General features: G+C 36.7%; 1 protein-coding gene across 1 annotated transcript in view; it reads right to left on the bottom strand.

Annotated features, from left to right (window-relative positions):
• Nucleotides 1-25579, bottom strand: part of LOC136863856 (serine-protein kinase ATM) — a 570640-nt gene that overhangs the window by 380737 nt on the left and 164324 nt on the right. The window contains exon 15 of the mRNA XM_068226546.1: nucleotides 69-785. Coding sequence (XP_068082647.1) covers nucleotides 69-785 — 717 coding nt within the window. The remainder of the gene's footprint in view (nucleotides 1-68; nucleotides 786-25579) is intronic.

Below are 25579 nucleotides of genomic sequence, written 5' to 3'. Positions count from 1 at the left end.
ATGTGTTCACCGCACGCCACTGCATCCTCCAATGGGAAGGAAGACAGTATAATATATCTTACTCTTACCTTGGTCTGCTGTTACAGGGAAGAATATTTAATTTCAACATCCATGACCAGATCTCGAGCAAAAGTATGATTTCATTAATCACTTCTGGAAACCTAGTTCCATCCTCACTTATGCACTGCAAGAAGAAGTAGCAGTCTCTAATTAACAGTTCTATCAGCTTGTCTCTAATACACATATTAAGCAGTGTTCGAGGAGTGCTAACTGCTTTCCCTGGAACTGTTCTGTTTGTGTGTGGCACCAGTAGCCCACCCTCAAAACAGCTCAAAACATAGTCTTGCTCAATTTCATATACACTAGAATCCAAAGAGCAGAGCCTACTGCTTTTATGCTCAGCTGAAGAGCTAATATCTGGAAACTGAGATTTGAGAATCAGCTGAATAAGAACCTTTGCTAGCAATGATGGCTCAAGGTCAACATTTTGTGACAGAAGTGAAGTCTGCTCTGAGCAGGTAGAAACTGTCCTATCTGGTAACAACCAATCGAGCAGGGCAAGTCGAACAACCTTCACATCACTGGAAGTCCATGGCACAAGCTTATCAGGCAGATCACATCTCATCAGTAGCAGGTTCAGAGTTTGTAAGCTGGGCACAGAGAGTCTGATTGTACCAGAAATGTACATGTGGACCAGTTCTACAGGACGTACAGCCTTATTGTGAGTTATTAATTCTTGCAGCAAATGATGGCTGTTCTTCTCACTCTGGTTCAATCCAACAGTCCTGAAAAATACAACAAAATTTTATACAAATATAATTGAAATTTAAATAAGGACTGAAATTCCACCCTAAGGTAATTTTAATCCTCAAATGTTCTTATGCTTGGTACATCTTCCTAAATCAAATAGTTTCAAACTACAGACTAGGTCTTCTAAGCAGAGAAGTAAATATGTATTAAGGATGCATGGATTTTTTTAAATTAATTACTTTAACTTTCAGTTCTGATAATTCTTAATAAGAAAGCTTACACATGATTGGAGAGACACTAAAACCATAAATAATATATTAATATGTGATAAAGTTTCTAAAGCTTTTCTGCTTCTCAATTACCCATGAATAATAATAATAATAATAATAATAATAATAATAATAATAATAATAATAATAATAATAATAATAATAATAATAATAATAATAATAATAATATATTTATTTATTTATTTATTGCAGCCAAATAAATATACAGAAAGAGAGAAAAATAATACATTTATATACACTGTACTTGTGCGCTTGCACCTTGGATTGCATATTCTTTAATTGTTTTTGTTCTTTTGATGCAGATTTCTAGTGGTAACGTTCAGACATGTATCCACATAGTTTGCACTTACCATGTCTCTGTCGGTTCATGTTATGAGGTGTTGGTACAAATTAGATGGTGGAAAAATGTCTTCTCTTTTTTTGTTGAGTGTTGCTAGGAGATTTTCTGATGCTCTGGTGTTGGGTAGGGTCAGGTGTGCTCTGAAGTCTTCAATGAGGAAGGATTCTCGTGCTAGAAGGTAGACGAGTCTTGATCTTGTTGTCTTGGATACTCCGATCGCTCTTTTTATGTATTAAGCTTTTACTCTTTCTAAAGAGGATAGGTTCTTTTCTGTGAGATACGGCCATATGATTTCTATCCCATATGTTAGTATAGGCATGATTTTTAATCTAAATAGTGCCATCACCGTCTCTAGGCTGAGTGTTCTGATGTAGTTGATTTCGTGCATGGCCCGTACCGCCTGTATTGCTTAATAGAGGGAAACATGGCACAGGGTTGTGGCACAACCATTGCCCAGTGAGAAACCATTGCAATCAGTCACCCAAGTACCAGCAGAAAAACCAAAGTGTGCGGTATGGAGGAAATGCCATCCCTAGCCAAACATCAGGTCCTATCCAAGGCTTACAACCTTGGCAGTAACTTGGTCGATGTGAAACACCATCGACCCCAAACTACAAGTTTTTAACTATAAAGCATGGAGGAAAATTCAATAGGAACTTGTTTCCCAGGTGGTAACGAATCCACCGTCACCTTGAGCAACGCATACTGGCCTTTGGATTCTGGGGAGCCTGCACCGACATGCATGGAGGTATCAGAGACGTCTAAAAACAAGATCAGCCTCAAACACCAAAACTTCTTTGTAACCTTCAATGCCAACTTCCACTTGAAGGTTGGTAAACTCAAACAATTCACGGACACCCTCTCTCATCATGAAATCATCATCGTGGCAATTCAAGAAACAAGGTTTACTGATGAACATGACTTTGAATCACAAGGTAATAGAATTTTCAAAGGGAAAACTGGAAAATATCTGATGACAACTGTTCCACACATCAGCACAGGACTTATTGTCAGAAAGAAGATTCTAGACTCTGTCACCGATCTCAGCTCTCCAAACAGCCGAGTCTTGATGCTTAGCTTCCAAAGTGTGAACAAAGTCTACACAAGCCAATTAACTAGGTAAACAAGAAAGACCCAGATGGAACAGATAAATTCTGGAAGGAGCTGAAAGATGTTATCTCGAAAATGTCCAAAAAGCACACAATCATTTTGCTTGGAGACTTCATTTTTATTTTTATTTTTTTGCTAGGGGCTTTACGTCGCACCAACACAGATAGGTCTTATGGCGATGATGGGATAGGAAAGGCCTAGGAGTTGGAAGGAAGCGGCCGTGGCCTTAATTAAGGTACAGCCCCAGCATTTGCCTGGTGTGAAAATGGGAAACCACAGATAACCATTTTCAGGGCTGCCGATAGTGGGATTCGAACCTACTATCTCCCGGATGCAAGCTCACAGTGGAGACTTCAATGCTCAAACTGGTGAAGAAAGGAAATTCAAAAACATTGTTGGAAACTACCCAGCCCACTGACGAACAAATCGGAATAGAGAAAGACATATAGAACTTTGTAAGGCATTCAATGTTGTTTTAAAATCAACAGCCTTTAAACACCTGTCAAGGAAGCAAAAGACATGGACATCCCCAAATCCTAACCTGGGTAAGTTTCAAATTGATCATGTCGCCATTGCACGAAAAGCAACACAAGAGATTCAAAATGTTAAAGACCTGAGAAACACTAACCTATACTCGGACCAATATCTCTCCAAGATCAAAATCAAGCTTCTTCCAAGAAACACCAGGAGAGCCCGGGCAAAGTAAACTACTATACTCCGCACTGCTTTACTTCTAAATTGACATTTTGGCTGATTTTGACTATCTGGTGGTTATGCGCTGAAACATAGACATCCAGCCAATCCCAAGCTGTCATTCATATCGACTTATATCAGGAGAGTGTGATCTCGAAACCTAGTTGCAAATCTTAATATTTACACTATCCTAAAGCCAGGAAAGCCTAATGATGCACCAGAGAGCTATAGACCAATAGCATTGCTTAGTGTATGCTATAAATTACTTGAAAGGCTAATCTTGAATAGAATTGCTACAAAAGTGTTGGACACGATCCTATTGAACAAGCAGGATTCAGGCCACAAAGAATCTGTACTGACCAAGTCTTGTCACTAACTACCTTCATTGAAGCAGGATTCCAGCAAGGACTAAAGACTTCAGTAGTATTTATTGACTTAAAGGCAGCTTACGACACAGTATGGAGAGAAGGTGTAATCAGCAAACTCCTTAAAGTGATTCCATGCAGGAGTCTGGCTCATTTTATAAATAGCATGCTGACTGATGGAACATTTCGTGTAGTCTTGGGGGATGGAATCAGCAAACCCAGCAAACTAAATAATGAACTCCCGCAAGGTTCAGTGCTTGCCCCACTCTTGTTCAGTTTATATATCTCAGATATACCATCCAAAAGATCCAGGAAATTTGGGTACGCAGATGACTGGGCTCTTGCCACTAAAGACCTATGCTTCGAGCAGACAGAGGAAACGTTGACAAAAGATCTCTCTGTTTTATGAAAATACTTTCGAAAATGGAGACTTCAACCAAGTATAAGTAAAACAGAAGTTTCTTGTTTTCATCTGAACAACCGAATGGCTTCAAGGGACCTCAAAGTATACTTCAATAACACTCTCCTCTGCCACAATAGACACCCCAGATATCTAGGTGTTACACTCGACAGAACACTGTCATTCCAAGAACATCTGAGAAAGAGCGCTTCCAAGATTCAGACACGTAACAACATAATTCGAAAACTGTGTGGTTCTTCTTGGGGTGCAAGTGCAACTACTCTACGCTGCTCAGCTCTAAGTCTAGTTTACTCTACTGCGGAGTATTGTGCCCCGTCTGGATAAACAGTCCTCACATGAAGAGAATAGACGTTAAGTTAAATGACACGATGAGAACGATCACTGGCACGATCAGATCAACTCCAATTCAATGGTTGCCCGTACTAAGCCATATTCCTCCACCCCACCTCCGTAGAAGCATTGCTCTGATGAATGAATACAATAAGATCCAGAATAATCAAAGATTGCCCATTCATGAGGATATCTCCCACCTACATATAGACAGACTTAAGTCAAGATGTCCACCCATCTGTACGGCGGAGAACCTTGTAGCCAGTCATTTCAATTTGACTGAGAGATGGTCTAATGAGTGGAGACAATTTGCTTCAGCAGAATCCTTAAATATGCCATGCATTACATAGAAGGTACCTGGCTTTGAACAATCGCCGAAAGTATGGTCCAAGTTAAACCGGATCCGGACTAATCATGGTGTGTGTGCAGATCTTCTGTATAAATGGAAGAAAAAGGCGTCATACTGCTGCGACTGTGGTGCTGAGAGGCAAACTGTGAAGCACATCACACAAGAATGCCCACTGAGACGTTTCAATGGAGAAACAAGTGAATTTTTCCTGGCGACGCCACAGGCGATTACCTATGTAAATAATGTAGATATAAACCTGTAATTTATTGTACTGTTCACGTGTATGCCATACGATAAATAAATAAATAAATAAATAAATAAATAAATAAATAAATAAATAAATAAATAAATAAATAAATAAATAAATAAATAACTAAATAAATAAATAAATAAATAAATAAATAAATAAATAAATAAATAAATAAATAAATAAATAAATAAATAAATAAATAAATAATATTTACACTCACCACGTGACTAACCTATCTAGCTCAGCGTGTATGATATTCGGTATGGTTTGTGACTTTTTGCATTTTTCTTCAGTAATTAGTGTTTTTCATATTAGTCGTTATCTTTCCAGTATACAACAGTATAGCGTAGTTTACAGTTTAGCACAGCACAAGTTAGTATAATACAGGTTTAGTAGTTGTGTAAACAAATAGCTGTAGTTTTATTTACGTAACTTTACTGGTTGGTGTACTTCGTTTGTGCGTGTTTAGCATGTCTCAGTGTAGTTCGTGAAAGACATGTGGCAAGAAAGTGACTCCGATATCAGTGGAGTGTTCCCTTTGTAGGCCATAACCGCCTTGTGCCAGCCACTAGCGGTGAGAAATGTATTCTCTTTTTAGTGCCGGATCGGATGTTGGAAGTAAGTGTAGTTTTTGTGAATTTGTTTTCAATCCTGATTCATTAGCTTTTCTGAGTACGGTATTAGGCCTACATTTAATGAGGGCTGTTTACAGCGGTTATATTGCATCAGCTGTTTTCGCGGGAGTAGCGCACTGGCAACTGAGTTAAGGCAATGCTCATTTGTTTAGCAAAATGTCAATTTAGAAGTTAAGCCATGCGGAGTATAGATTTGACACAAAAAAGCTGAAAATCAACAGAGAGTTTGTTCATAAACTTGAGTTCCTGGATTCAGAGAAATGGGATCAACTGAAAAACGCTGTTGTTAAAATGACTGAGGAGACGGTCTTACTAACGAAACCAAAGAAACACCTGTGGTGAACTCATGAATGTGATGAAGCAATAGCACAATGTTAACTTGTCTGGCAAAGATGGAACTCGCAGAAGAATCAAGATAGGTATGAGGATTTCCTAGCAGTGAGAAAATGTGCAGCAAAGGTCATCTGTGGGATAAAGCACTCATTTGACAAAAGCCAACTGATACAGATCAAACAGGATTTCAATAAGAACAACACCAGGGATTTCTATAGAATGTTCGAATGCAATCTCACTAAATACACCCCTTCAAATCTACATTTCAGAGACCACAAAGGTAAATTTGCTTACCACGACAAGGACAACTGTCAGATCTTAGCAAAATATTTTTAATCTCTTCTCAACTGTGAAGAACCAGAATCACAATCCACCTTTGAAAAAACCACGCGTCTCAACCCAGACTCTTCTCCACCCACAAAAGAGGAAATAAATGAGATCAAGTCGTTAAAGAACAACAAAGCACCTGGCAAAGATACGATAACTGCTGGACTCTGTAAGTCCACAGGTGATAAGACGATCGACAAACTAACAGAGATCATTCATGAGATCTGGGAAACAAAGAAAATTCCAAGTGACTTGACAGTAGTCCTGTAAATTCCCTTCATAAGAAACGTGACAAAGCAGGTATAAACAACTACCGTGGCACCTCCCTCCTTTCGATAACATACAAAATTCTCTCGAAACCCCTTCAGACCCAGGCAGAAGAGCAACTCGATTCACAATTGGATGAATAACAAGGAGGGTTTAGGAAAGGACGGTCATATGCAGAGCAGATCATGAATCTTAAGTCTGTTCTTTCCTGTCTGAATCTCAGAAATAAGAAGTTTGTGGTGACCTTCATAGTCTTCAAAGAAGCCTATGATTCTATAGATCGGCAAACTCCTCCGTATTTTAAAGGAGATCAATTTAGACAACAAAATGAGGGCAATTATCCAACAGACTCTAAACAACACAACCTCTAAAGTGAAATTCAGGGGAGAGATTTAGGACATCAAAATCAAGACAGGTGTAAGGCAGGGAGGCAGATTATCTCCTCTACTCTTCAATTGCGTACTGGAGAAAATCATTTGCGAATGGTACAAAGAGATGTGCAAGAAAGAATTTGAGTTTGGACTTCCAAATAGGATATAAGAGAACTGGCCTGATAATAGAGTGCCTAGCTTTCAAAGATAATCTTGAGATATTCTCTGATTCCGTAGATACTGCTGCCAAACAAATCAGCCAACTTAAAACCCAAACAGAAAAGGCTGGCCGCCAGATCTCATTTGAAAAAAATTGAGTTTATAACTAATACCAAGACAGCTCCTAGAGAGTTAATTGTAGAACAGGGGAAAATCAAACAAGCAGAAAAGTTTAAGTTCTTAAGTGAGTGAATAGTACCTAACAACTCTGAGGAAATAGCACTCACATCTAGGATCAACAAGATAGAAGTGGCACATCAACTAACTAGAAATATCTACAACAAAAGATCAGTGTCCACCAATGCCAAGCTTAAACATTATTGTTCAGTCACTCGCCCAGAGGCCCTGTATGCAGCAGAAAGCCTTGCATGAAGAGGAAGAATCTGAAGGAAAGTTAGAAGCCAAAGAAAGAAAACTGTTGAGAAGATCCTAGGACAAAACAGAGCAAATGGTGAGTACAGGAGAGTACATAACAAAGAACTGTATCTGCATGTGGAAAGGATAAGAGACCATTCAGAAATGGAGGATAAATTTTTATGGCCAGATAACATGTATGAGGTCGCAGAGATATCTTTTCCTACTTTGCAAATAAGAAAACCAAGGGACCCTCGTTCACTAAAGTTTAAAAAGACCTCTTAGAAATAGTGATCACACATGAAGATATCCAGGAACGTGTTCCTCCCCAGAAGAAAGTTTGAGCATACCAGCGATTCCAAGAAAAGGCGAAGTTGAAAACAGGCAAATAGCAGACTGATGAAAGAAAGGAGGCTCACAGAAAGTGAATGCGGGAATACTAGAAAAGAACTGAAGCTCAAGAATGCAAACCATTGTAATACCATGGTCCACAGCCTGCCGAAACGAAGCTGAACAGAATAGAGTGAAACAATCTACATGGAAAAGGAACCGGTAATCAGGAAGATTGATGCTTTCATGGCCCATTAATTATACATAATAAGAGGCTTTTGGACTTTTGCTGTGTAAGAAAACAAGGTGAATTTACATTTTGCAAACAAATTTGCTCTGCGTCTTCAGAAGGAAATGTTGTCTGTTCACGAACAAGATATCTCTGTGACTTGGAAACAGCCCAAAAGCTTATTGTCATGTCTACCATCAGGAAGAAACTATTCTCATTCTTTGGACACCTACTCAGGACACCAGAAAACAGGACATCAGGAGAATTTATAGAGAAGTTATGGAACAGTAAGGGCTACCTTAGATGGACTACAGAAGTCAAGTGTGCCATTTCACTGTTAGGAATGAACATCTTGGAACAAAAATGGACGCTATACCGTGAGAAAATTAAACACGACACGCAAATTTAATTGTCAATGTCGAGAAGATTGTATTCATATAAGAAATAAACCAAGAAATAGTATCAAGAAGACGGTGAAAAAAAATGAAGGATACAGGATTGTTACAAATTTATTATTTAAAAAAATTTACAGAAGAAATCATCTCAAGCTGCGCGGTAGAACATATTGCTATGTAAAGAAGACGGCATTGACAGCAAAAAGCTCAAATAGAAAATAATTCAGAATAACATCAAGAGAAAAGAGCAACGCTACAGGAGTGTTGCCTTGAATCACTTGACAACTTGTTGGGAATCGTTACATAACTGGCTATGTCACAAGACACCCCACAGAAGTAGCAGATATCATTCAAAGTCACTGGCAAGAAAATAATAAAAACTACAGCAATTGAAAACAAGATATAGAAAGCTAAATCGAATTATAATTAAGAATTTTGTAGACATATTAGTAGTCTGAAGACATTAACTGAATTTAATTGAAAGAAGCATTCTTTTCAATACATTTATGAATGTTAGAAGGCTTTGAACATTAAGATGACGGAACTGACCATGTTTATCTGTATATTTTTCCTAACTGCGCAAGATATTCCAAGCATCATGAACTAAGAAGACCAAGGCTAACTGTCTGGAGATGGTGATCTGAAGTCGACTGAGCTATCCCGAGATGATGGAGAAGTAGGGATGACCTGCCTATATGTTCCCAGAGACTGACACTATGTAGCAGACGTATCTGACTAGACGTCCTAGAGCATCTGGACACACCATCAAGGAAATACAGGGAAGAAAAGATAAGTCGATTGATATATTATTACAGTAAGTAACTTAAATAGCTTGTTTTGAAAAGTGCCTTTTTCTAATTGCATGTAATATATAATTGTGCAGTGCTGTTAATCAATCAATACTGATCTTCATTTAGGGCAGTCGCCCAGGTGGCAGATTCCTTATCTGTTGTTTTCCTAGCCTTTGTGAAATGATTTCAAAGAAATTGGAAATTTATTGAACATCTCCTTTGGTAAATTATTCCATTCCCTAACTCCCCTTCCTATAAATGAATATTTGACCCAGTTTATTCTCTTGAATTCCAACTTTATCTTCATATTGTGATCTCTGCAACTTTTAAAGACGCCACTCAAACTTATTCGTCTATTAATGTCAGTCATTGACTTAATTCAAGAAGAGCGAAATCATCTAACTAAAAATGACAATCCTTTGTTAGGATGTATTTGATCAGTGATAATCAAGTTATGCGTTCGTAATGCTATCTATTCTAAGTAAGAGGTTAATTTACTTCGGTTGTGGATATTATACCAACATTGTTGTTAATCACAAAGTTTACAGAAGGAGTAATTTTAATACCACCTATTCAATACAATTTATTTCACTACTGTGTGGTCAAATACACATAGAAATTACCAGAATTTTAAAGGTACATGTTTCGCCCACTATTTATACTGCATCATCAGCCTCGTTCAATCTTAAAACACACACTGGTCTGAGGAATCTTAACAATTTACAAAAAACGTACTGATGAACACTTACAGGTGTTGATACTGTGGTTCCATAATGATTACAGCACAAAAAATATCGAATAAAATAGATACATATAATAAAATAAAATCACTTTGAAAAAATTAAAACGTTTGTCTAAAAGTAATTGTGTCACGTATTTTAAAAATAATCCATGTCTGACACTGAAATGGATCTTTTTTGATAAAAAGCTTGAACTATATATATCACGCCTGGGGAACAGATTATCAAAACCAAGGCTTCACAGGATAAGAATAATACATGACACTGAAATGGATCTTTTTTGATAAAAAGCTTGAACTATATATATCACGCCTGGGGAACAGATTATCAAAACCAAGGCTTCACAGGATAAGAATAATACAGTTAAAAGATACAGTATATGATGAAGTTGAAGGCTAATATTTAAAATTAGGATAAAAATACGTAGTCGAATTACGGGCGGTATAGATTAAGACATCTTGGAATGTTGGATAAAAATCATTGTATGTCAAGAAGCGATAAAAAACATTGAAGAATTTGTCGAAAACGCTGCTAAAATTATCCAAATAGAAGAGGGTAGGTCAAATGACAATTTTGTGTAACCAGAAAATACCCCATGTAGACGTGGAAGTACGTTGTAAACAATGTTGTCATTCTGAAATGAAACAGAAAGCGAACTTGACGGCGGGTAATTTGGTCGAAAGTATATCACTGAAAACTATTTGTTGAATAATGGTTACTTACTCATTCATAAAATCAAAAACAAGTTATCCACGAATCCCATACTCGACAAACCAAAAAGAACTAAATACGCCACTTGAATTAAGCGGTTTACCATCTCGACCTTAGTCCCTCAGATATTTAAATCCTTAGAATTAAAAACTCCCTCTATTTCGCTAAATACTGACCCCATACTTGCTCTTCCAAATAACGCCCCTCCTATGCTGACAACAGCACGTGAAGCTCCGCCTACCCCCTCTTCCCCTCAGCATTCCCCAGCACCGCTACCGTATCGATACAATACTAGAAGTGGAACTTCAAACAGACCAACACTGCAGACACATTAGGACATACGTTACATCTTGAGAATGAGTAAGTACCCATTATTCAACAAATAGTTTTCAGTGATATACTCTCAACCTAATTACCCGCCGTCAAGTTCGTTTTCTGTTTCATTCCAGAATGACAACAATGTTTACTACGGACTTCCACGTCTACATGAGACATTTTCTGGTTACACAAAATTGTCATTTGACCTACCCTCTTCTATTGGATAATTTTAGCAGCGATTTCGACAAATTCTTCAATGTTTTTTATCGCTTCACGACATACTAGGATTTTATCCAACATTCCAAGATGTCTTAATCTAAACCGCCCCTAATTCGACTACGTATTTTTATCCTAATTTTAAATATTAGCCTTCAAATTCATCAAATACTGTATCTTTTAACTGTATTATCCTGTGAAGCCTTGGGTTTGATAATCTGTTCCCCAGGCATGATATATATAGTTCAAGCTTTTTATCAAAAAAGATCCATTTCAGTGTCAGACATGGATTATTTTTAAAATACAATGTGACACAATTACTTTTAGACGAAAGTTTTAATTTTTTCAAAGTGATTTTATTTTATTATATGTATCTATTTTATTCAATATTTTTTGTGCTGTAATCATAATGCAACCACAGTATCAACACCTGTAAGTGTTCATCAATACGTTTTTTGTAAATTGTTAAGATTCCTCAGACCAGTGTGTGTTTTAAGACTGAACGAGGCTGATGATGATGCCGTATAAAATAGGGCGAAACATGTAACTTTAAAATTCAAGTAATTTCTATGTGCATTTGACCACACAATAGTGGAATAAATTGTATTGAATAGGTGATATTAAAATTACTCCATGTATAAACTTTGTGATTAGCTATTTTCAATACGGAATAATGATGTGATTAATGGTTTGTGTTGTGGTTAAGGTTATGATTGAATTAGGATGTTATACCACTAAATGGATATGATGCGGTAAGATATACAGGTTATATTTGGATCATAAGAAGACATATGAGCAATATGAAAAGAATCTGGAGAAAATTGAGAAAGAAAGGAAATATATAAGTGGATAAATGATAGTTATGAATTCATATGTGTCAGTTAAGATATATATTACAGTTATTGAAATGAAAGAAGAGGTATGATGCGAAGAATATGAAACAGATGTTTTATATATATATATATATATGAAAAATGGTTGCGCAATAAGAAGAGTAATGATGGTAATAATTACTATTTCGTCGAGAGAGAAGAGATGGATGTATTTTAATGGTGATATTAAGTTAACTGACGCGATTTAAGGATAGGAATGCATGTGTTTAATTCCATAACGTATATTAATCCTTCAGTATTCCACATCCAGCATTAAATATGATCCATGTAGTTTACATATGTCGGATAGGTACAGGTGGATCGTCAAAATGAATCCATATAGGGAAGAGGGAGTGGAATTAGCCCACATTATCCATAATTCTTAACCACAATCATGTTTATTTTAATAAATTGAGTTAGAATGCTTAATTGCTCATTTCGATAATATCACTGAAGAGGTTCTCCATAATTAGATGATGAAGATACTGGTTATTTAAGTCTTCTTAGATGACAGACCACAGAATTTCCAGAAATGATATTAAATAAGGTATTATAAGTTAATGGTGACAAACTAACAGGTTGCACATGATATAAGTAATTGGCACTTACCGGTAACTTGATTTTGGGAACTTATTTTTATTTTAGGTAAATGATCTACATAAGGATTAGTAATGGTAATTTTTTATTATTCTAAAATGAAACAATGTTAAATGACTTATCTTTCATATTTTCTTCCTGGAAATTTTGAAGATAAAAGCCATTAAATCTGAAATACTCGAGAAATGAATAAGAAGACTAATGTTTTCCTTGTACTAACAATTAGTGAAGATGATATAAAGCATGATAATAAAATACTGACAGCTACATGCAGGCAAAAAGACTTGTAACTTCTGAATAGATCTGCAATATATTATATAAAATTTTTGAAAGAGAATTTAGGGAATTATTTTGTGTTCTGAGACAGGTATAGAATCCCTTGGAGGTGGAAAGTATTTGTAGAAGATTTTATTTGTAAATCTTTTTAAGTAGTACTTACTGTATGATCTGGAGTGTTGTGCTAGAATATTTTATTCGTATTCCATTCAGCTACCTAACTTGTACAGCGTGAGAAATATTTTTCTACATATGTTGGTTGTAACTAGTAGATTACATTTGTATATTAACTGGAACAGTCCAGAAAGTTTGTGATGCGAACTTTTAGAACTGGGTGTGTTGGCCTTTGTTACTTATGCATTCTCGAAATATGTTCTTACTATTCTGGAAATGGAAGTTTCGCGATTGTATGTATTCGAGAAAGTGATTTAAAGATCGCGACCGCAGAAAGAGTTGTGATTGGTCAATCCGAGCAAGCTCCTGTGTTCTGACTGGCTACTCAAATGCCAGATTTCCCTTTAAAAGGGGCTAGGCAGCATTTTGTGGGCTGTCTTAGTCTTTGAGCTGTCTTGGTCTTGGCCTGCCGTAGTTTTGACGTCGTCAGCATCTCTTCGCTACCAGAATGGACTGCCTTAAGGTAAGAGCTGTTGTTTTCTGTCTGGTATTAGGATTTGTCTTCCTTTCACTATTGGTGGATGTTAAGTTCCATTTAGTTTTCATTGGTGTATCACAGGAGATTGCCCTAATCGCCACTATTATGTTGTTTAAACATAGGAATTTCATTTTGTCCGTATTGAACTGAGAAATACATGTTATAAATAAATATAACATTTTTGTATTGAAAAGGTGGACCGTTTTAAGTTTTTCCTAACATACTATTATGTTGTTCAAATGTTTTGAAAGGTTAGTTTAACTTCACTCTATATTGTAATAGCGTATTGTGTTCCTCTTACCTTCAAGTTTGTATAGCCAACTTGGTTTGTAATTTGATGTACCATATTTGCTTGACTCTTTGAACTTATAGGAAGCTCTTGTCAAGGAATTTCTAACTTGTGTGTCTCTAAGAACATGTAGTCTGTATTTTACAAACTGTGTATCAGTATTTTCCACATTGGTGAAACTGTTCATAATTTATTCTGTAAGATACGTCTGGTAAATAATATTTTTGAAAATCCAAGATCACGTTGATTTTTCCGAAAACCGAAACCTAGACATCTCCATGCCTTTGGTAGGTTCCCAGCTCTGTCCCACGTTCCTTGTTTGTTATCCTCAAGTTGTCCTCACTGATATTTACTTCTCTTGTTTTTCGCCGCAGTTCATTACATGGCCATGGTGTGTATGGTGTTTAGATACCTTGTAATTTGGTTTGCTTTCCTCCCTTCAACTGTGTTTGTGTAACCCCTGAAGTACCGGTTACATGTTCAAGCAGAGAAATGAATAACTTAAACGTGATTTTAATTTTTAAATGTCGTAATAATGAGCATCTCTAGATTATTTTCTACTTTTCAACAGAAGCAATGTATTGTGCCATTTCACTGTTCTCAGTGAAGTTTATTTGGAACGAAAATGGAGTCTAGGCCATGAGAACATCAGTAATAAAACATCAAAGTATTCCTAAATATCAAAAGAATAATATTTTCATCAAGTACTTGAGGAGAAAGGAGTATAGAAGGCAGTGATAAAGAAAGATGCGAGGAGATTGTTAAAATTTATTACTGAAAAAAAAAATTCGATTTTCATTGAAGACACATAAGTAAAACGCCACTCGAGACATCTGGAGAGGAAGGCTAATCTGAAAGGAAGAAAGCTAAAGGCGTAAATAAAATAATAACAATTGTCTACGAGTTATCGCAAGACACCAGCATTTAAGGATATATTCAGCTCCGTAAAATTAAAACTATTCCAGCGGACTGGAAGATTTCCGCATCACTACGTCACAACATCCTAGTAAGACGACGTGTCAGATGACAGAGTAGATTTTAAGAGGCTACATAGTAATAACAACAGTAGCGCAAGACAGAGAAACCGCTATATCGTTAGTGAGATTGAAATATTCATAGACACACTGAAAGATTCTAAAGCATTATAAAAGATCATTTTTAAGAAGCGGTACTCGTAAATTATCAATAGATTATAGCAGGCTGTGTCCACAAGACGACGAAACTAACCATGCTGACATATTATTCTGTTCTAACTGCGCAAGATGCCGGAGACACCATGTGCTAAAGAAGTGGAGGCAGAGCTACCTAGGTTATGGCGACACGAGATGACAAATCCAGCCCATGATGACCGGCAACGACCCGAGACTGTCCCAGATGTTCCCGAAAGGATGAGGAGAATGCTGTGAACTAAGCCCGCATGTCTAGCTACGAGGACATGTGACGACAACGATGGAGCCGGAGGAAAGATAAATCATTATAGTTATTAATGTAAATTATATTTGTTTTCTTTTGGGGAGGGCTATTCTATATTTTTATTTTCATTTATCGAAAGATGAACAAAGTGCTATCTTAAATATTTCCAAAGGAGTGATGTTACATGAGAAAACAATTCCCGTAAATAAGTTAGAGGTTATTAGGTAATCATCTAACATGTGTCAAATACATTAATGTAGGAAGTGGTTAACCAGTGATAATTTAATATTCCATTCGTAATGCTGTCAATAGTGATTAAGAGGAGGTTAAGTTAGTTTCAATGTGAGTACAATACGACATTGTAGTAAACACTAGGCTTATGTTAGAACATGTGACCTGAAGTTAAGATGAAATGAGATTGTATATAGGATTTGATAACTTGCTAGTAAGATATGGTGATATTTTATGGAATTTTTAGAAAGGTTGAGAACATAATAGAATAATCAAATGGATGGTCAATGATGACAGTATAGTATGCGTCAAGTTGAAATAAACTGATATGTTTATTGTAATGTAGAGTGTAATACGAGAGGAGTAATGTGAAATGAATGATATATATGCGAATAATGGTAAGAGGTTATGATGAATAATGTTGGTGATGATTATTGTTATGGATTACTTTAGCGATTATATTATTTCAATTTACATATTTTGAGATGGAGATGGAGAAGGGTTATACTTTGTTCTCAATTGCCCGTTAATCCTTGGATAAGCCATATACAATAGCACTAATTACGATCTAAATAATGTTCTTATGTTGACACTTACTTAGTGGATCATCAGATAATTCCTGATAAGAGATGTAGCACAGAATTAGCCTATATTTATATGATTCTTCTAACCACAAGTATTCTCACTCAGATTAGGAAAGCTAGGAAGCTTATTTTACTGAGTCTTCTTACAAGCTAGATCACCTGATATCCAGCATAATGAATGATTGTCAAATATGGATAACAGCACAGTAACACAACACATATAATCACCGTATAAGCACTTAAATTAATTTTTAAGATTAATAGTTACCTCAAGTGAACAATTTGAGTAAATATTGGTCATGATATTTCAATCATGTTATTGTTAAGGGAATAATGACTTAATGAATTATCTTTCTCTCCATACAAAATGTGATACCAAGAGTTTTGAAATGAACTGGAAGCCACTAAATCTGAAATACTCAAGAAATGAATAAGAAGACTAACGTTTTCCTTGTACTAACGATTAGTGATGATGATGTAAAGCATGATAATAAAATATTGACAGCTACATGCAGGCAAATAGACTCATAACTTCTGAATAGATCTGCAATATATTATATAAAAATTTTGAAACAGAATATAGGGAAATATTTTGTGTTCAAGCAGAGAAATGAATAACTTAAACATGATTTTAATTTTAAAATGTCATAATAATGAGCATCTCTAGATTATTTTCTACTTTTCAACAGAAGCAATGTATATATTCAATTTTTTTTTCCATATCAAAGATCTTTGAAAATTTGTGTATATTAATTAGCTTAGTTAGGTGAGGAGATAGTCAGATTTCAACAAACTATTCAACTCCTATTCTATTTCAAGATTATTTAATTTAATAAAGTGATATTAGATGAATTTTAATGATATCTTAGGTTAAATATGTACTTATAAACATCCGTAGATTAAGTACGATAGATATTTATGATACCAATATAAATGGTCCGTTATTGGACATCATAAATTTTCCAGCTAACTCATTCCTGGTTGCCAGCGTTTTGCCCTCGTGTGCTAGGCTGGGCTCATCAGTTGGTACCCAGCACACCTACCAAGACACTGGCTAGTGCATACCATGGAGGCCACTGCATAGGCTAATTGTAGCCACCGGCAGTGCCAATGCACTATGAGACACTTTATCTCATTATCAAAAATTGATGCCTGCTTGGCCATCAGATGATGTAGATGTTGATTCCCAACGAACTGATTTGATGCGAATTTAGCCATTTAGCTCACACAGCGACTTTACTCTCGGAACCTATGACCTGAAACAGATACTTGATTGATAGATAATGATGAATTGAGCTAGTCAGGATTTCTTTGCGACCCGACCTGGACGCGGGAAACGCGCACAAGGAAGATATGAAAGAACTACAAATTACAATAGAAGATGTAAGAAACAAAACAGACAAAATCAAGCTAATTTGCTTTACTTCGCACCGACACAGATATGTCTTAAGGCGACGATGGGATAGCAAAGGCCTAGGAATTGGAAGGAAGCGGCCGTGGCATTAAGTAAGGTACAGCCCCGGCATTTGCCTGGTGTGAAAATGGGAAACCACGGAAAACCATCTTCAGGGCTGCCGACAGTGGGGCTCGAACCCACAATCTCCCGATTACTGGATACTGGCCGCACTTAAGCGACTGCAGCTATCGAGCTCGGTAGACAAAATCAAGAAACTCACAGGAAAAAAACAAACCAGACTACAAACCGAGGAGGAGGAGGAGGAAGAAGACAAAGGAATGGTACTGTAAAAATTTGGGAAACAAGGCCTTGTAACTGTAGAAAGCTTCAAGTATTTAGGAAGCAAACAGATACTAGACGCTGGATTGCCAATAATGTTATAGGTTTTACATGCCAGTAACTACTCTTACAGTTCTTAGAGACATTGAGGTACCAGACTTTTGTCCCATGGGAGTACTTTTACATGCCGGTAAATCTACCAACAAGTGGCTGGTATATTTGAGCACCTTCAAATACCACTGGACTAAGCCAGGATTAAGCTTGCCAACTTGGGCTCCACTGCTTCTACGATTTGAGCCGCTCAGCCTGACATGCAGGATTGGACATGGTGATCAGTAAATGGACACAACAGGAAAATGCATTCTACCAAACTGTGAGGAACTTTATCTGGAAGGAGGAAATAACCATGGAAGTGTGAAAAAGTGATGAATAAGATATATTACTGCCTCATACCTATATAGGTTTAAAAAGGTGATGTACAAGATATATGACTGCCCCATACTGACATCAGCAGAGACATGGACAATGAATAAAAAACAGGGAAGTAAAATCCAGGCCAGAGAGATAACATTTTTAAGAAGCTCACCCACCTGCTGTACTATTTTAAGCTACCTGCTTCCCTTATTATCTAGCATAATTATATATACTGTAGTCTGTACTAATTTGGAAGAAATAAGCTTTCTAAAAATGAAAGAATTACTGAAATTTGTTGAGTGGTTCCTGAGATTACCCTCCATATACAAACACTTTCTCTTTTTATAATATTAGGGAAGTATACACGACCAAGATTTTATACTCCAACGTATTTTAGCTTCCATTATAAATGATACAGAAGTATTAAAACCCTAACATCCTGATCTATTCATATACTGCACATGCTCATAAAATAGTAAGGTAATAAGGTAAGGTAAGGGTTTATTCTGCCCGAAGGCAGGTCCGAACCTCTGCAGAGGTGTGCCTGAGCCGGAGTTTACGTACGGTAGTGTGGCTAGTTCCTTTCCGCTCCTCCATTCCCTTACCCCCCACCAACAGCACGTGGCAACTCATCCAAATCTTCACCATGCCCAATGTTGCTTAACTTCGGAGATCTCGCGGGATCCGGTGTTTCAACACGGCTACAGCCATTGGCCATAAAATAGTAGAACATGAAATTATGTTTGTGATGCCAAAAGTCTCACTTTTTATGTAACTTTAAAATATAATCATTATTGCATAATGGTGCGCTGTCACAGATGGTCAAGAAGAGTGTGTACTTAGGCAGCACCATCAATGAGCACTGGGACCATTCTCATGAAGTAAAGTATCACATTGAGAAGGCCAGGGCAGCATTTACAAGCCTCCACCAAGAGCTCTGCAGCAGAGAACTGTCACTGCAGCAGAGGTGCTATATACTGAGAGTCAACTCAAGACCTGAGCGGTCCCTTTGATGGTAGTCAGACTTCTGGTCGGTGAAAAGGCTTCTGCAGCCCCAAATAATTCCCTAGGTTTGTTACTTGTTCCTGAAGTCAGGAGATTCCTTCAGTTTGATTAGTTATTCGGGTGAACTGACTTGACGAATTAAAAACTTTTGCCCTGTTTAAATATGGGAAATATATCATAGGTTGTATGTTATTCGGATTCGTTTCCAACTCTTACATTTCATACGTAGATGGCTATGAATCGTTACTGTTTCCAGTGGTGCATGTAGCAAAATAATAATTATTTAATATGAGATCGATATCTTATTGCACTGTGTACTTAGTAAGCTTTGTTCAAGTTCATTCCATTGCTGATAAGTTCGCATAATATTTGCAATGTTGAAGATGAATACAAGAAAACTGTTGGCAATACTGGTTGCAACAGGAGTTCAACATTCATAATGGCTGTCAGCTGTGAGCAACATGTGTGAGATGCTGTGGCGCTTGAGTCCCCTCTGAAATATTTTAAAGCTAACAAAAGTGGAGAAAAATTATGTAGGAAATCTAAACAAATTGTTTTAAACGTTTAAAGTAGCTTACGAGATTAGAATCCGCTGTGGACTGTGGAAGACATGGTGAAAAAGACTGTACAGCTGACAGGCGTTTCTGTGTACCCGTACAGTGTTTACGCAGCTCGCATGGAATTTAAACTCCACGGAAAATCCAAGTCTCCAGCGAAAGATTGAAAGGGAATTCTTATGTTTTTTTGTGGTACTATATCGTATGCTCTCCTGTGGCTGTTTATGTATGTCATGAGTCTTTCTGATGACACGTTTCTGTAAAGTCGCTGAAAATTTAGTTTTAAGAAAGTGTCTCAATATGTAAACAAGCAATCAAGGTGATAAGGAAAATGTCACTCAACTAAGGTGCATGCCACATTTTATGTGATAGAAAATGTTTGCTCGTTTGGCTGTTCGTCAGTAGGCCTATGTGTCAGCTCAGTTCGAATTATGCACTCGCCATAAATAAAACACGGCATGGGAATAGGATCCTTGGCGTATTCGATAATAATAATAATAATAATAATAATAATAATAATAATTTGTACTTTACTTTATATTCGTAACTGCCCTCTACCTGTAGAAATGTTGTCTTGAGTTCGTTTTTACCTTCTGAACGATGAGACTACAATATTAACAACATTCCTGGAGACATTGTATTTTGCAATCCCACTCACAGGGGGAATTTTCAGCTTGTTGAACTGTGAGAAACTGCCACTGACAGTCGTTGCACGAGAGCGGAATCGTATACTTATTACATGTAATAAATATCATTTTTGGTCCGTATTGATGATATTAGATTGAAATAATAACATTAAGTTATTTATTAGACCACCTAATCAATACAAAATCGTCTTGGATGATTTACATTATTAGCTAACAAATTTATGTAAATCATCCAAGACGATTTTGTATTGATTAGGTGGTCTAATAAATAACTTAATGTTATTATTTCAATCGTATACTTATGTTGGAAGTCTCCGTATGCCTAACACAAATTGCTTTAGAAACAAAAATAAACCTTGCTTCTCTTGCCTCGGTATTTGTCAGTAATCTGTAGGTTTTACATGGTCAATAAAGGAATAAATAGGTATGGTACGTAATCAAAATACAGCTATGTGAAAGGAAGTTATTTCTTTTGATGCTTCAGTATTTGAGAATGAAGTACAGTATTTGTCAAATAGATGCACGACGTTAATAATAAGCTGGTTTTGGCGGAGATGGAGAACAGAGACGGGAAGGGGGAAAAGGGGACGTGCTCACATGTGGAAGGATACTTTTCCTAAGCTCTTGACTTGACTTTTAGTATAGTGGTGTACAGAATTGAGTCCTGGACCATGACAAAATCCATATGAAAATACTAGAAGCATTTGAATTGTGGGTCTGCCATCATGTGCTTCATATGAACAGGGTAGACAAAATAGGAAATGAGAGGATATTGCACAAAGAAAAATAACTATGTAGCGCTGTTAGGATCTAGAACCTGTCCTATTTTGGTTATATCATGAGGAACCAGGAAACCAACAGACTCCTGCAAATCATTATGTGAGGAAAAACTGAGGGGAAGGGAGGTCCTGAGATATCCACATGTTTTGACTGGAGAACAGGAGACTGTGATTCTTGAGACAATAATTTACGATACCCTCATTTGTTGGACATATACATTTGTGTGTGGGGACTTTTACCTGCAATTCTCGGCCATTGTTTGCATTGCCGTTAAATTATGTGCCTGAAACTGTGGTGATTTAAAATGTATTTTCTTGCCATTGTTACGTCGGTTGCTTCGAAATTCTGATTGGCTCAATAACCAAATTTTAGACTTGAGCGTGCGCAGTGTCGATGTTCAACTGAGCGACCCGCAGCTTGACTGCACTGAACGCGAGTCTGTTCCTGGCAGATCGCCAAGATGGACGCGTTTGGAGGAGTTGTGTACAAAATGCGATTGAAAGTTGTTGGAGTGGAGTTTGATAAACCAGGCTAATAGCCTCGTTAATTAAGGCCTTGCCTTAATTGAAGCGCGATAATGTTGTGTGTTTCATATTTACAGTTTTTTTAATATTAGTGTGACCGAACTATCTGAAGGAGGGTTCTTCATTACAAAATGAGCTAGAATGTAAGCTATTGGATTACAGTATATTAAATTGGACACCCAAAAATGTAAGTACAAGTATCTACTTAATTGTTTCGAAACTGTTCTGCTGCCGGATTATTTGGAGAAGAACGTGTGTATCAAGCTATCTGCGACAACTATTATATTAGAAGAAATGTTTTGGCAACGCTGTTAATATTACTTCGTCTCTACTCCGCTACTGTAATTGAAATTAGGCCTATAGTTTATGGACCTGGCGACCACCGTTTATTCATTAAATTATGCTGGACTTTCTTCTTCATCGGACATTTTAATGATATAAATTGTATCTGCTAAATATTAAAATGTAACTTAACGTGATTTTGGTAATGTTCTATATCCAAATTATTCTTATGGAGTAATTCTGGAACATGGTATATGCGCGGGTGAGAGACCTATTATTCCATTACTTTAATTTAACTGAGATTATCTTTGTGCTGCCTTTTTCTGTTTCTTAAAGTTATTATTATTATTAATTTTGTTGGTGGATTACTTTTTACATTTCTTGGTTCATATTTGTGGCATCCGATGGACTGTTGACAACGTTTTGAAAGACGTTATGTACTAGTATTGTTTTCGTAATGGCTCATTGTTTAATTACTTAATGGGATAGTTTATTTCCGGTCTTATTCGGCCATTACCGTTTTACAAGGCCTCCTAAAATTAAAATTGTGTAACCGGCATTTAAATCCTTTATTAACATTTTGGTTGGAAGAAATGTTAAATTTAAAAGACTATACATAATTATTGTAATATTCTGGTTATAATAAACTGGAATTTGTTCCCTATTTCTTGATGATACTTTTGCCCTCCTCAGATTATTCGCGTCCGTTTTTCTTTCCTTCTTTTTTCATTATTGCGTGCCATGTTTTATCTTATCTCCGGTACGCTAATTTTGTGTGGGCTTTGCCTATTGTCTCCTTTAGTTGGATGTTGGCTTCGGTTTTCGGGAAGCTGTATGCTTCGTGTGTACCATTGTTTTGTTGTCGGTGAAATTTTAAGTGTTTCCCTTCGTAATTTGTAGTTTATTTGAGACATATTTTTATTCGGGTTCGTGCGATTTTCTCTGGTGTCCTTTCAATTATTTACGTGTGGAATTTTTTTTGGGTCTGCTATCGTTGCCTTAAATATTGTGTGTGTTTCCGTGTTTCGAGGTGATTCAAATCCTTGTGTACTGGTTCCGGAAGCAAATTCCAGTTTATTGTGATTAATTGTAGAATATTTACTTACCAAGAAAAGCTGGCCAGTTATGTAATTAATATTTAATGCACGGATCCGTTTTAACATTTGTCATTCATTTATTCTAAGGCAAACTGTAGCTTGTAATCTGAGTGTGTTTTCACGATTTTATTTATCCTAAAAATAGACACTTGTCTCCTAATTTAACGAGTTGAATTATTACAATTTTTATCTTTCTTCTATTTACTTATTTATTACTACATAAAAATTATTTTACGTTGTTATCCGAGTGCGCACTCATAGTATATTTTGCTTTGAAAATTGATTTTTATCTATAATTTAAAGACATTATTTACAGATTTATTTTTTTTTGCTCTGCAGTTTTCATTCCTAAATTCTGTTTATATTTTTCCTAATTTTAAGTAAAGTTCAAGTTATTTAAACATTAATCTTGCTTTCATTTAGCAATCTTGACCTGGCAACCCCTCAAGTAGTTAGCTCGATCCAGTCCTTTCCCTTATGTTCTGTGCCCTCCATGCTGGTTTTGTTAATACTGCTCCTGCTCGATGGTAAGTATTTTGCTCCTTGTGCACATTTGGTTATATTTATGGGGTTTTATTATCATTCCTGTTTTATCTTTGTCGGGTTGCAGTAGTGTTGTGGTAGCAATTCGCTGTGGTTGTTGTTGTTGTTGTTCTAACAACTTGATAAGTTGCCCAGGTCAGTGTTGCTGGCTGCTAAAAGTGACCAACCTTTTAAAAATTGTAAAACTGAAATGGACCAAAGTAATTCCTTCCTATGTATGTTTCATGTGTAATCGAGACTTGCTTGTTGCTGCCCTCTTGTACTTGGAGTATGGCGTGGCTCTGTATCTGTGCACTTGCTGCTTGTTTTATTTACCATGTTCCGTGGTCATGGAATCCTGTTGGTTTTGGGGTCTGCTCATACTATACCTGCCATGTAGGGGTAAGTTGAAGACCATTCTCACTTTTATTAATAATTAATTTGAAGTATTTACTTAATCTGCTTTCTGATTTAATAATTGAAAGTTTCTTCCACATTTTACCTTAATGATGTGATGTTCTTTGACCTTGTTATCTGCAGCTTCTTGGTATACTAGCCCTTGCTGGAATTGCAGTGCCTGTCCTTGGTGGGATTTACTTGGATTAATTTGTGTTGGGTTTTGGAACTGCTGTGGTCAGCCTGATTTAAATTCTAAGTGATGTTTTTATTCCAGTTTCATCCATGGTCCAGAGTGTGTGATATGAAATTGTATTGTAATAAAATTTTATCTTGCAGTGACTGTGTACCCACCTCGCTGTTTGGCCTGAACATGTGAAATTGATTTACAATCTTGACCCATGGTGACTCTCTCCTTCCACTTTTATTTTTACCGTTCTGCATTGTCCAGGTTACTATGTGTCATGTGTTATTATTCTGAGTTTATTTAATGTGGTGAGTTCTCATGTGTTGGTGATTCTTGCTTATGTAGGCCTATATTGGTTCGTATCTGGGTCATGTGCTGTGAGATTTCTTCCTATTTTACCTTGTGTGGTCTTGTGCATGTTCCCGTTCTTGATATGGTGTTGTTGTAGGTCTGTATTGAACTCTTGGATGATTATGTCATGTGATTATGGTGTATTGATGGGAATCTCACTTGGAACTGTTGTGTTTAATGCTATTTGTGTAACCTTGGGCAGTCTTCTTATTGTCATAAACTCTGAAAAGCTTTTCCTGATTGAACGGTGATAGGCTACGTCTGTATGGTTCATCTGAGATGGTATTATCTTTTTAATTTGATGTGTCCATGTCAGGTAGCTCTGTCAGTTCTGTTGTGGAGTGATTAATTTCAGTACCTGATGTTATTCATGTCTTAGTCCTTTTGGTACTACTCATCACCTTTCATTCACCTTTTCTGCTGTGTGCATGTACTTCACTCACGTGGTCTTGTTGTAATGAGGTGTGGTCTTAATTTCTTTGTGAATCTGTGGTTTATTTGACCTGGTTAATTGTAGTCATTGTGTATTAGCTTCTTCCCCTTGCATATTTTCTGTCAGGTGTCTGTGTACTAAACTCTTGCTCTGGGTTTCATTCTCTGCTGCTCATTATGTGTGACTAGTGTCACGCATGTGTGTGATCTTCTGGTGCTGGTTAATGATTTCAGTTTTGGCCGTGTGCTTGAGTGAATTTTCATTCTTCCTGATTTTTCATTGCTAGTCCTGGTTGGTTGCTCCATGTGTTGATTCTTGATCATCCTTATCTCTCGTCGCTTTACCCATGTGTTGTTACTGGTACTTCATGGCAGTTGTGTGGGTTCATTTCTGAGTTCTGGTGTGGAGTACAGCTGGCTTATCGCTTAAACGACCCTTCGTTTTTACTGTGTCTTCATGTTGGGATTTTGGTTGTGAGTTGCGCAATTGTTGTGTTGTTACTGGTGCTGTTCCTTATCTAATTATTGTGGAATCTGTCCTGAAATTAACCTTCTGTGTTAAATCTTCCTTCCTGTTCATTTTCTGTGGGTTATGGGAGTGT

This window comes from Anabrus simplex, chromosome 1 (assembly GCF_040414725.1).
Source record: "Anabrus simplex isolate iqAnaSimp1 chromosome 1, ASM4041472v1, whole genome shotgun sequence".
NCBI classification, from domain to species: domain Eukaryota; kingdom Metazoa; phylum Arthropoda; class Insecta; order Orthoptera; family Tettigoniidae; genus Anabrus; species Anabrus simplex.
The sequence above is the reverse complement of the archived record's forward strand: the minus strand, read 5'-3'. Positions and strand labels throughout refer to the sequence as shown.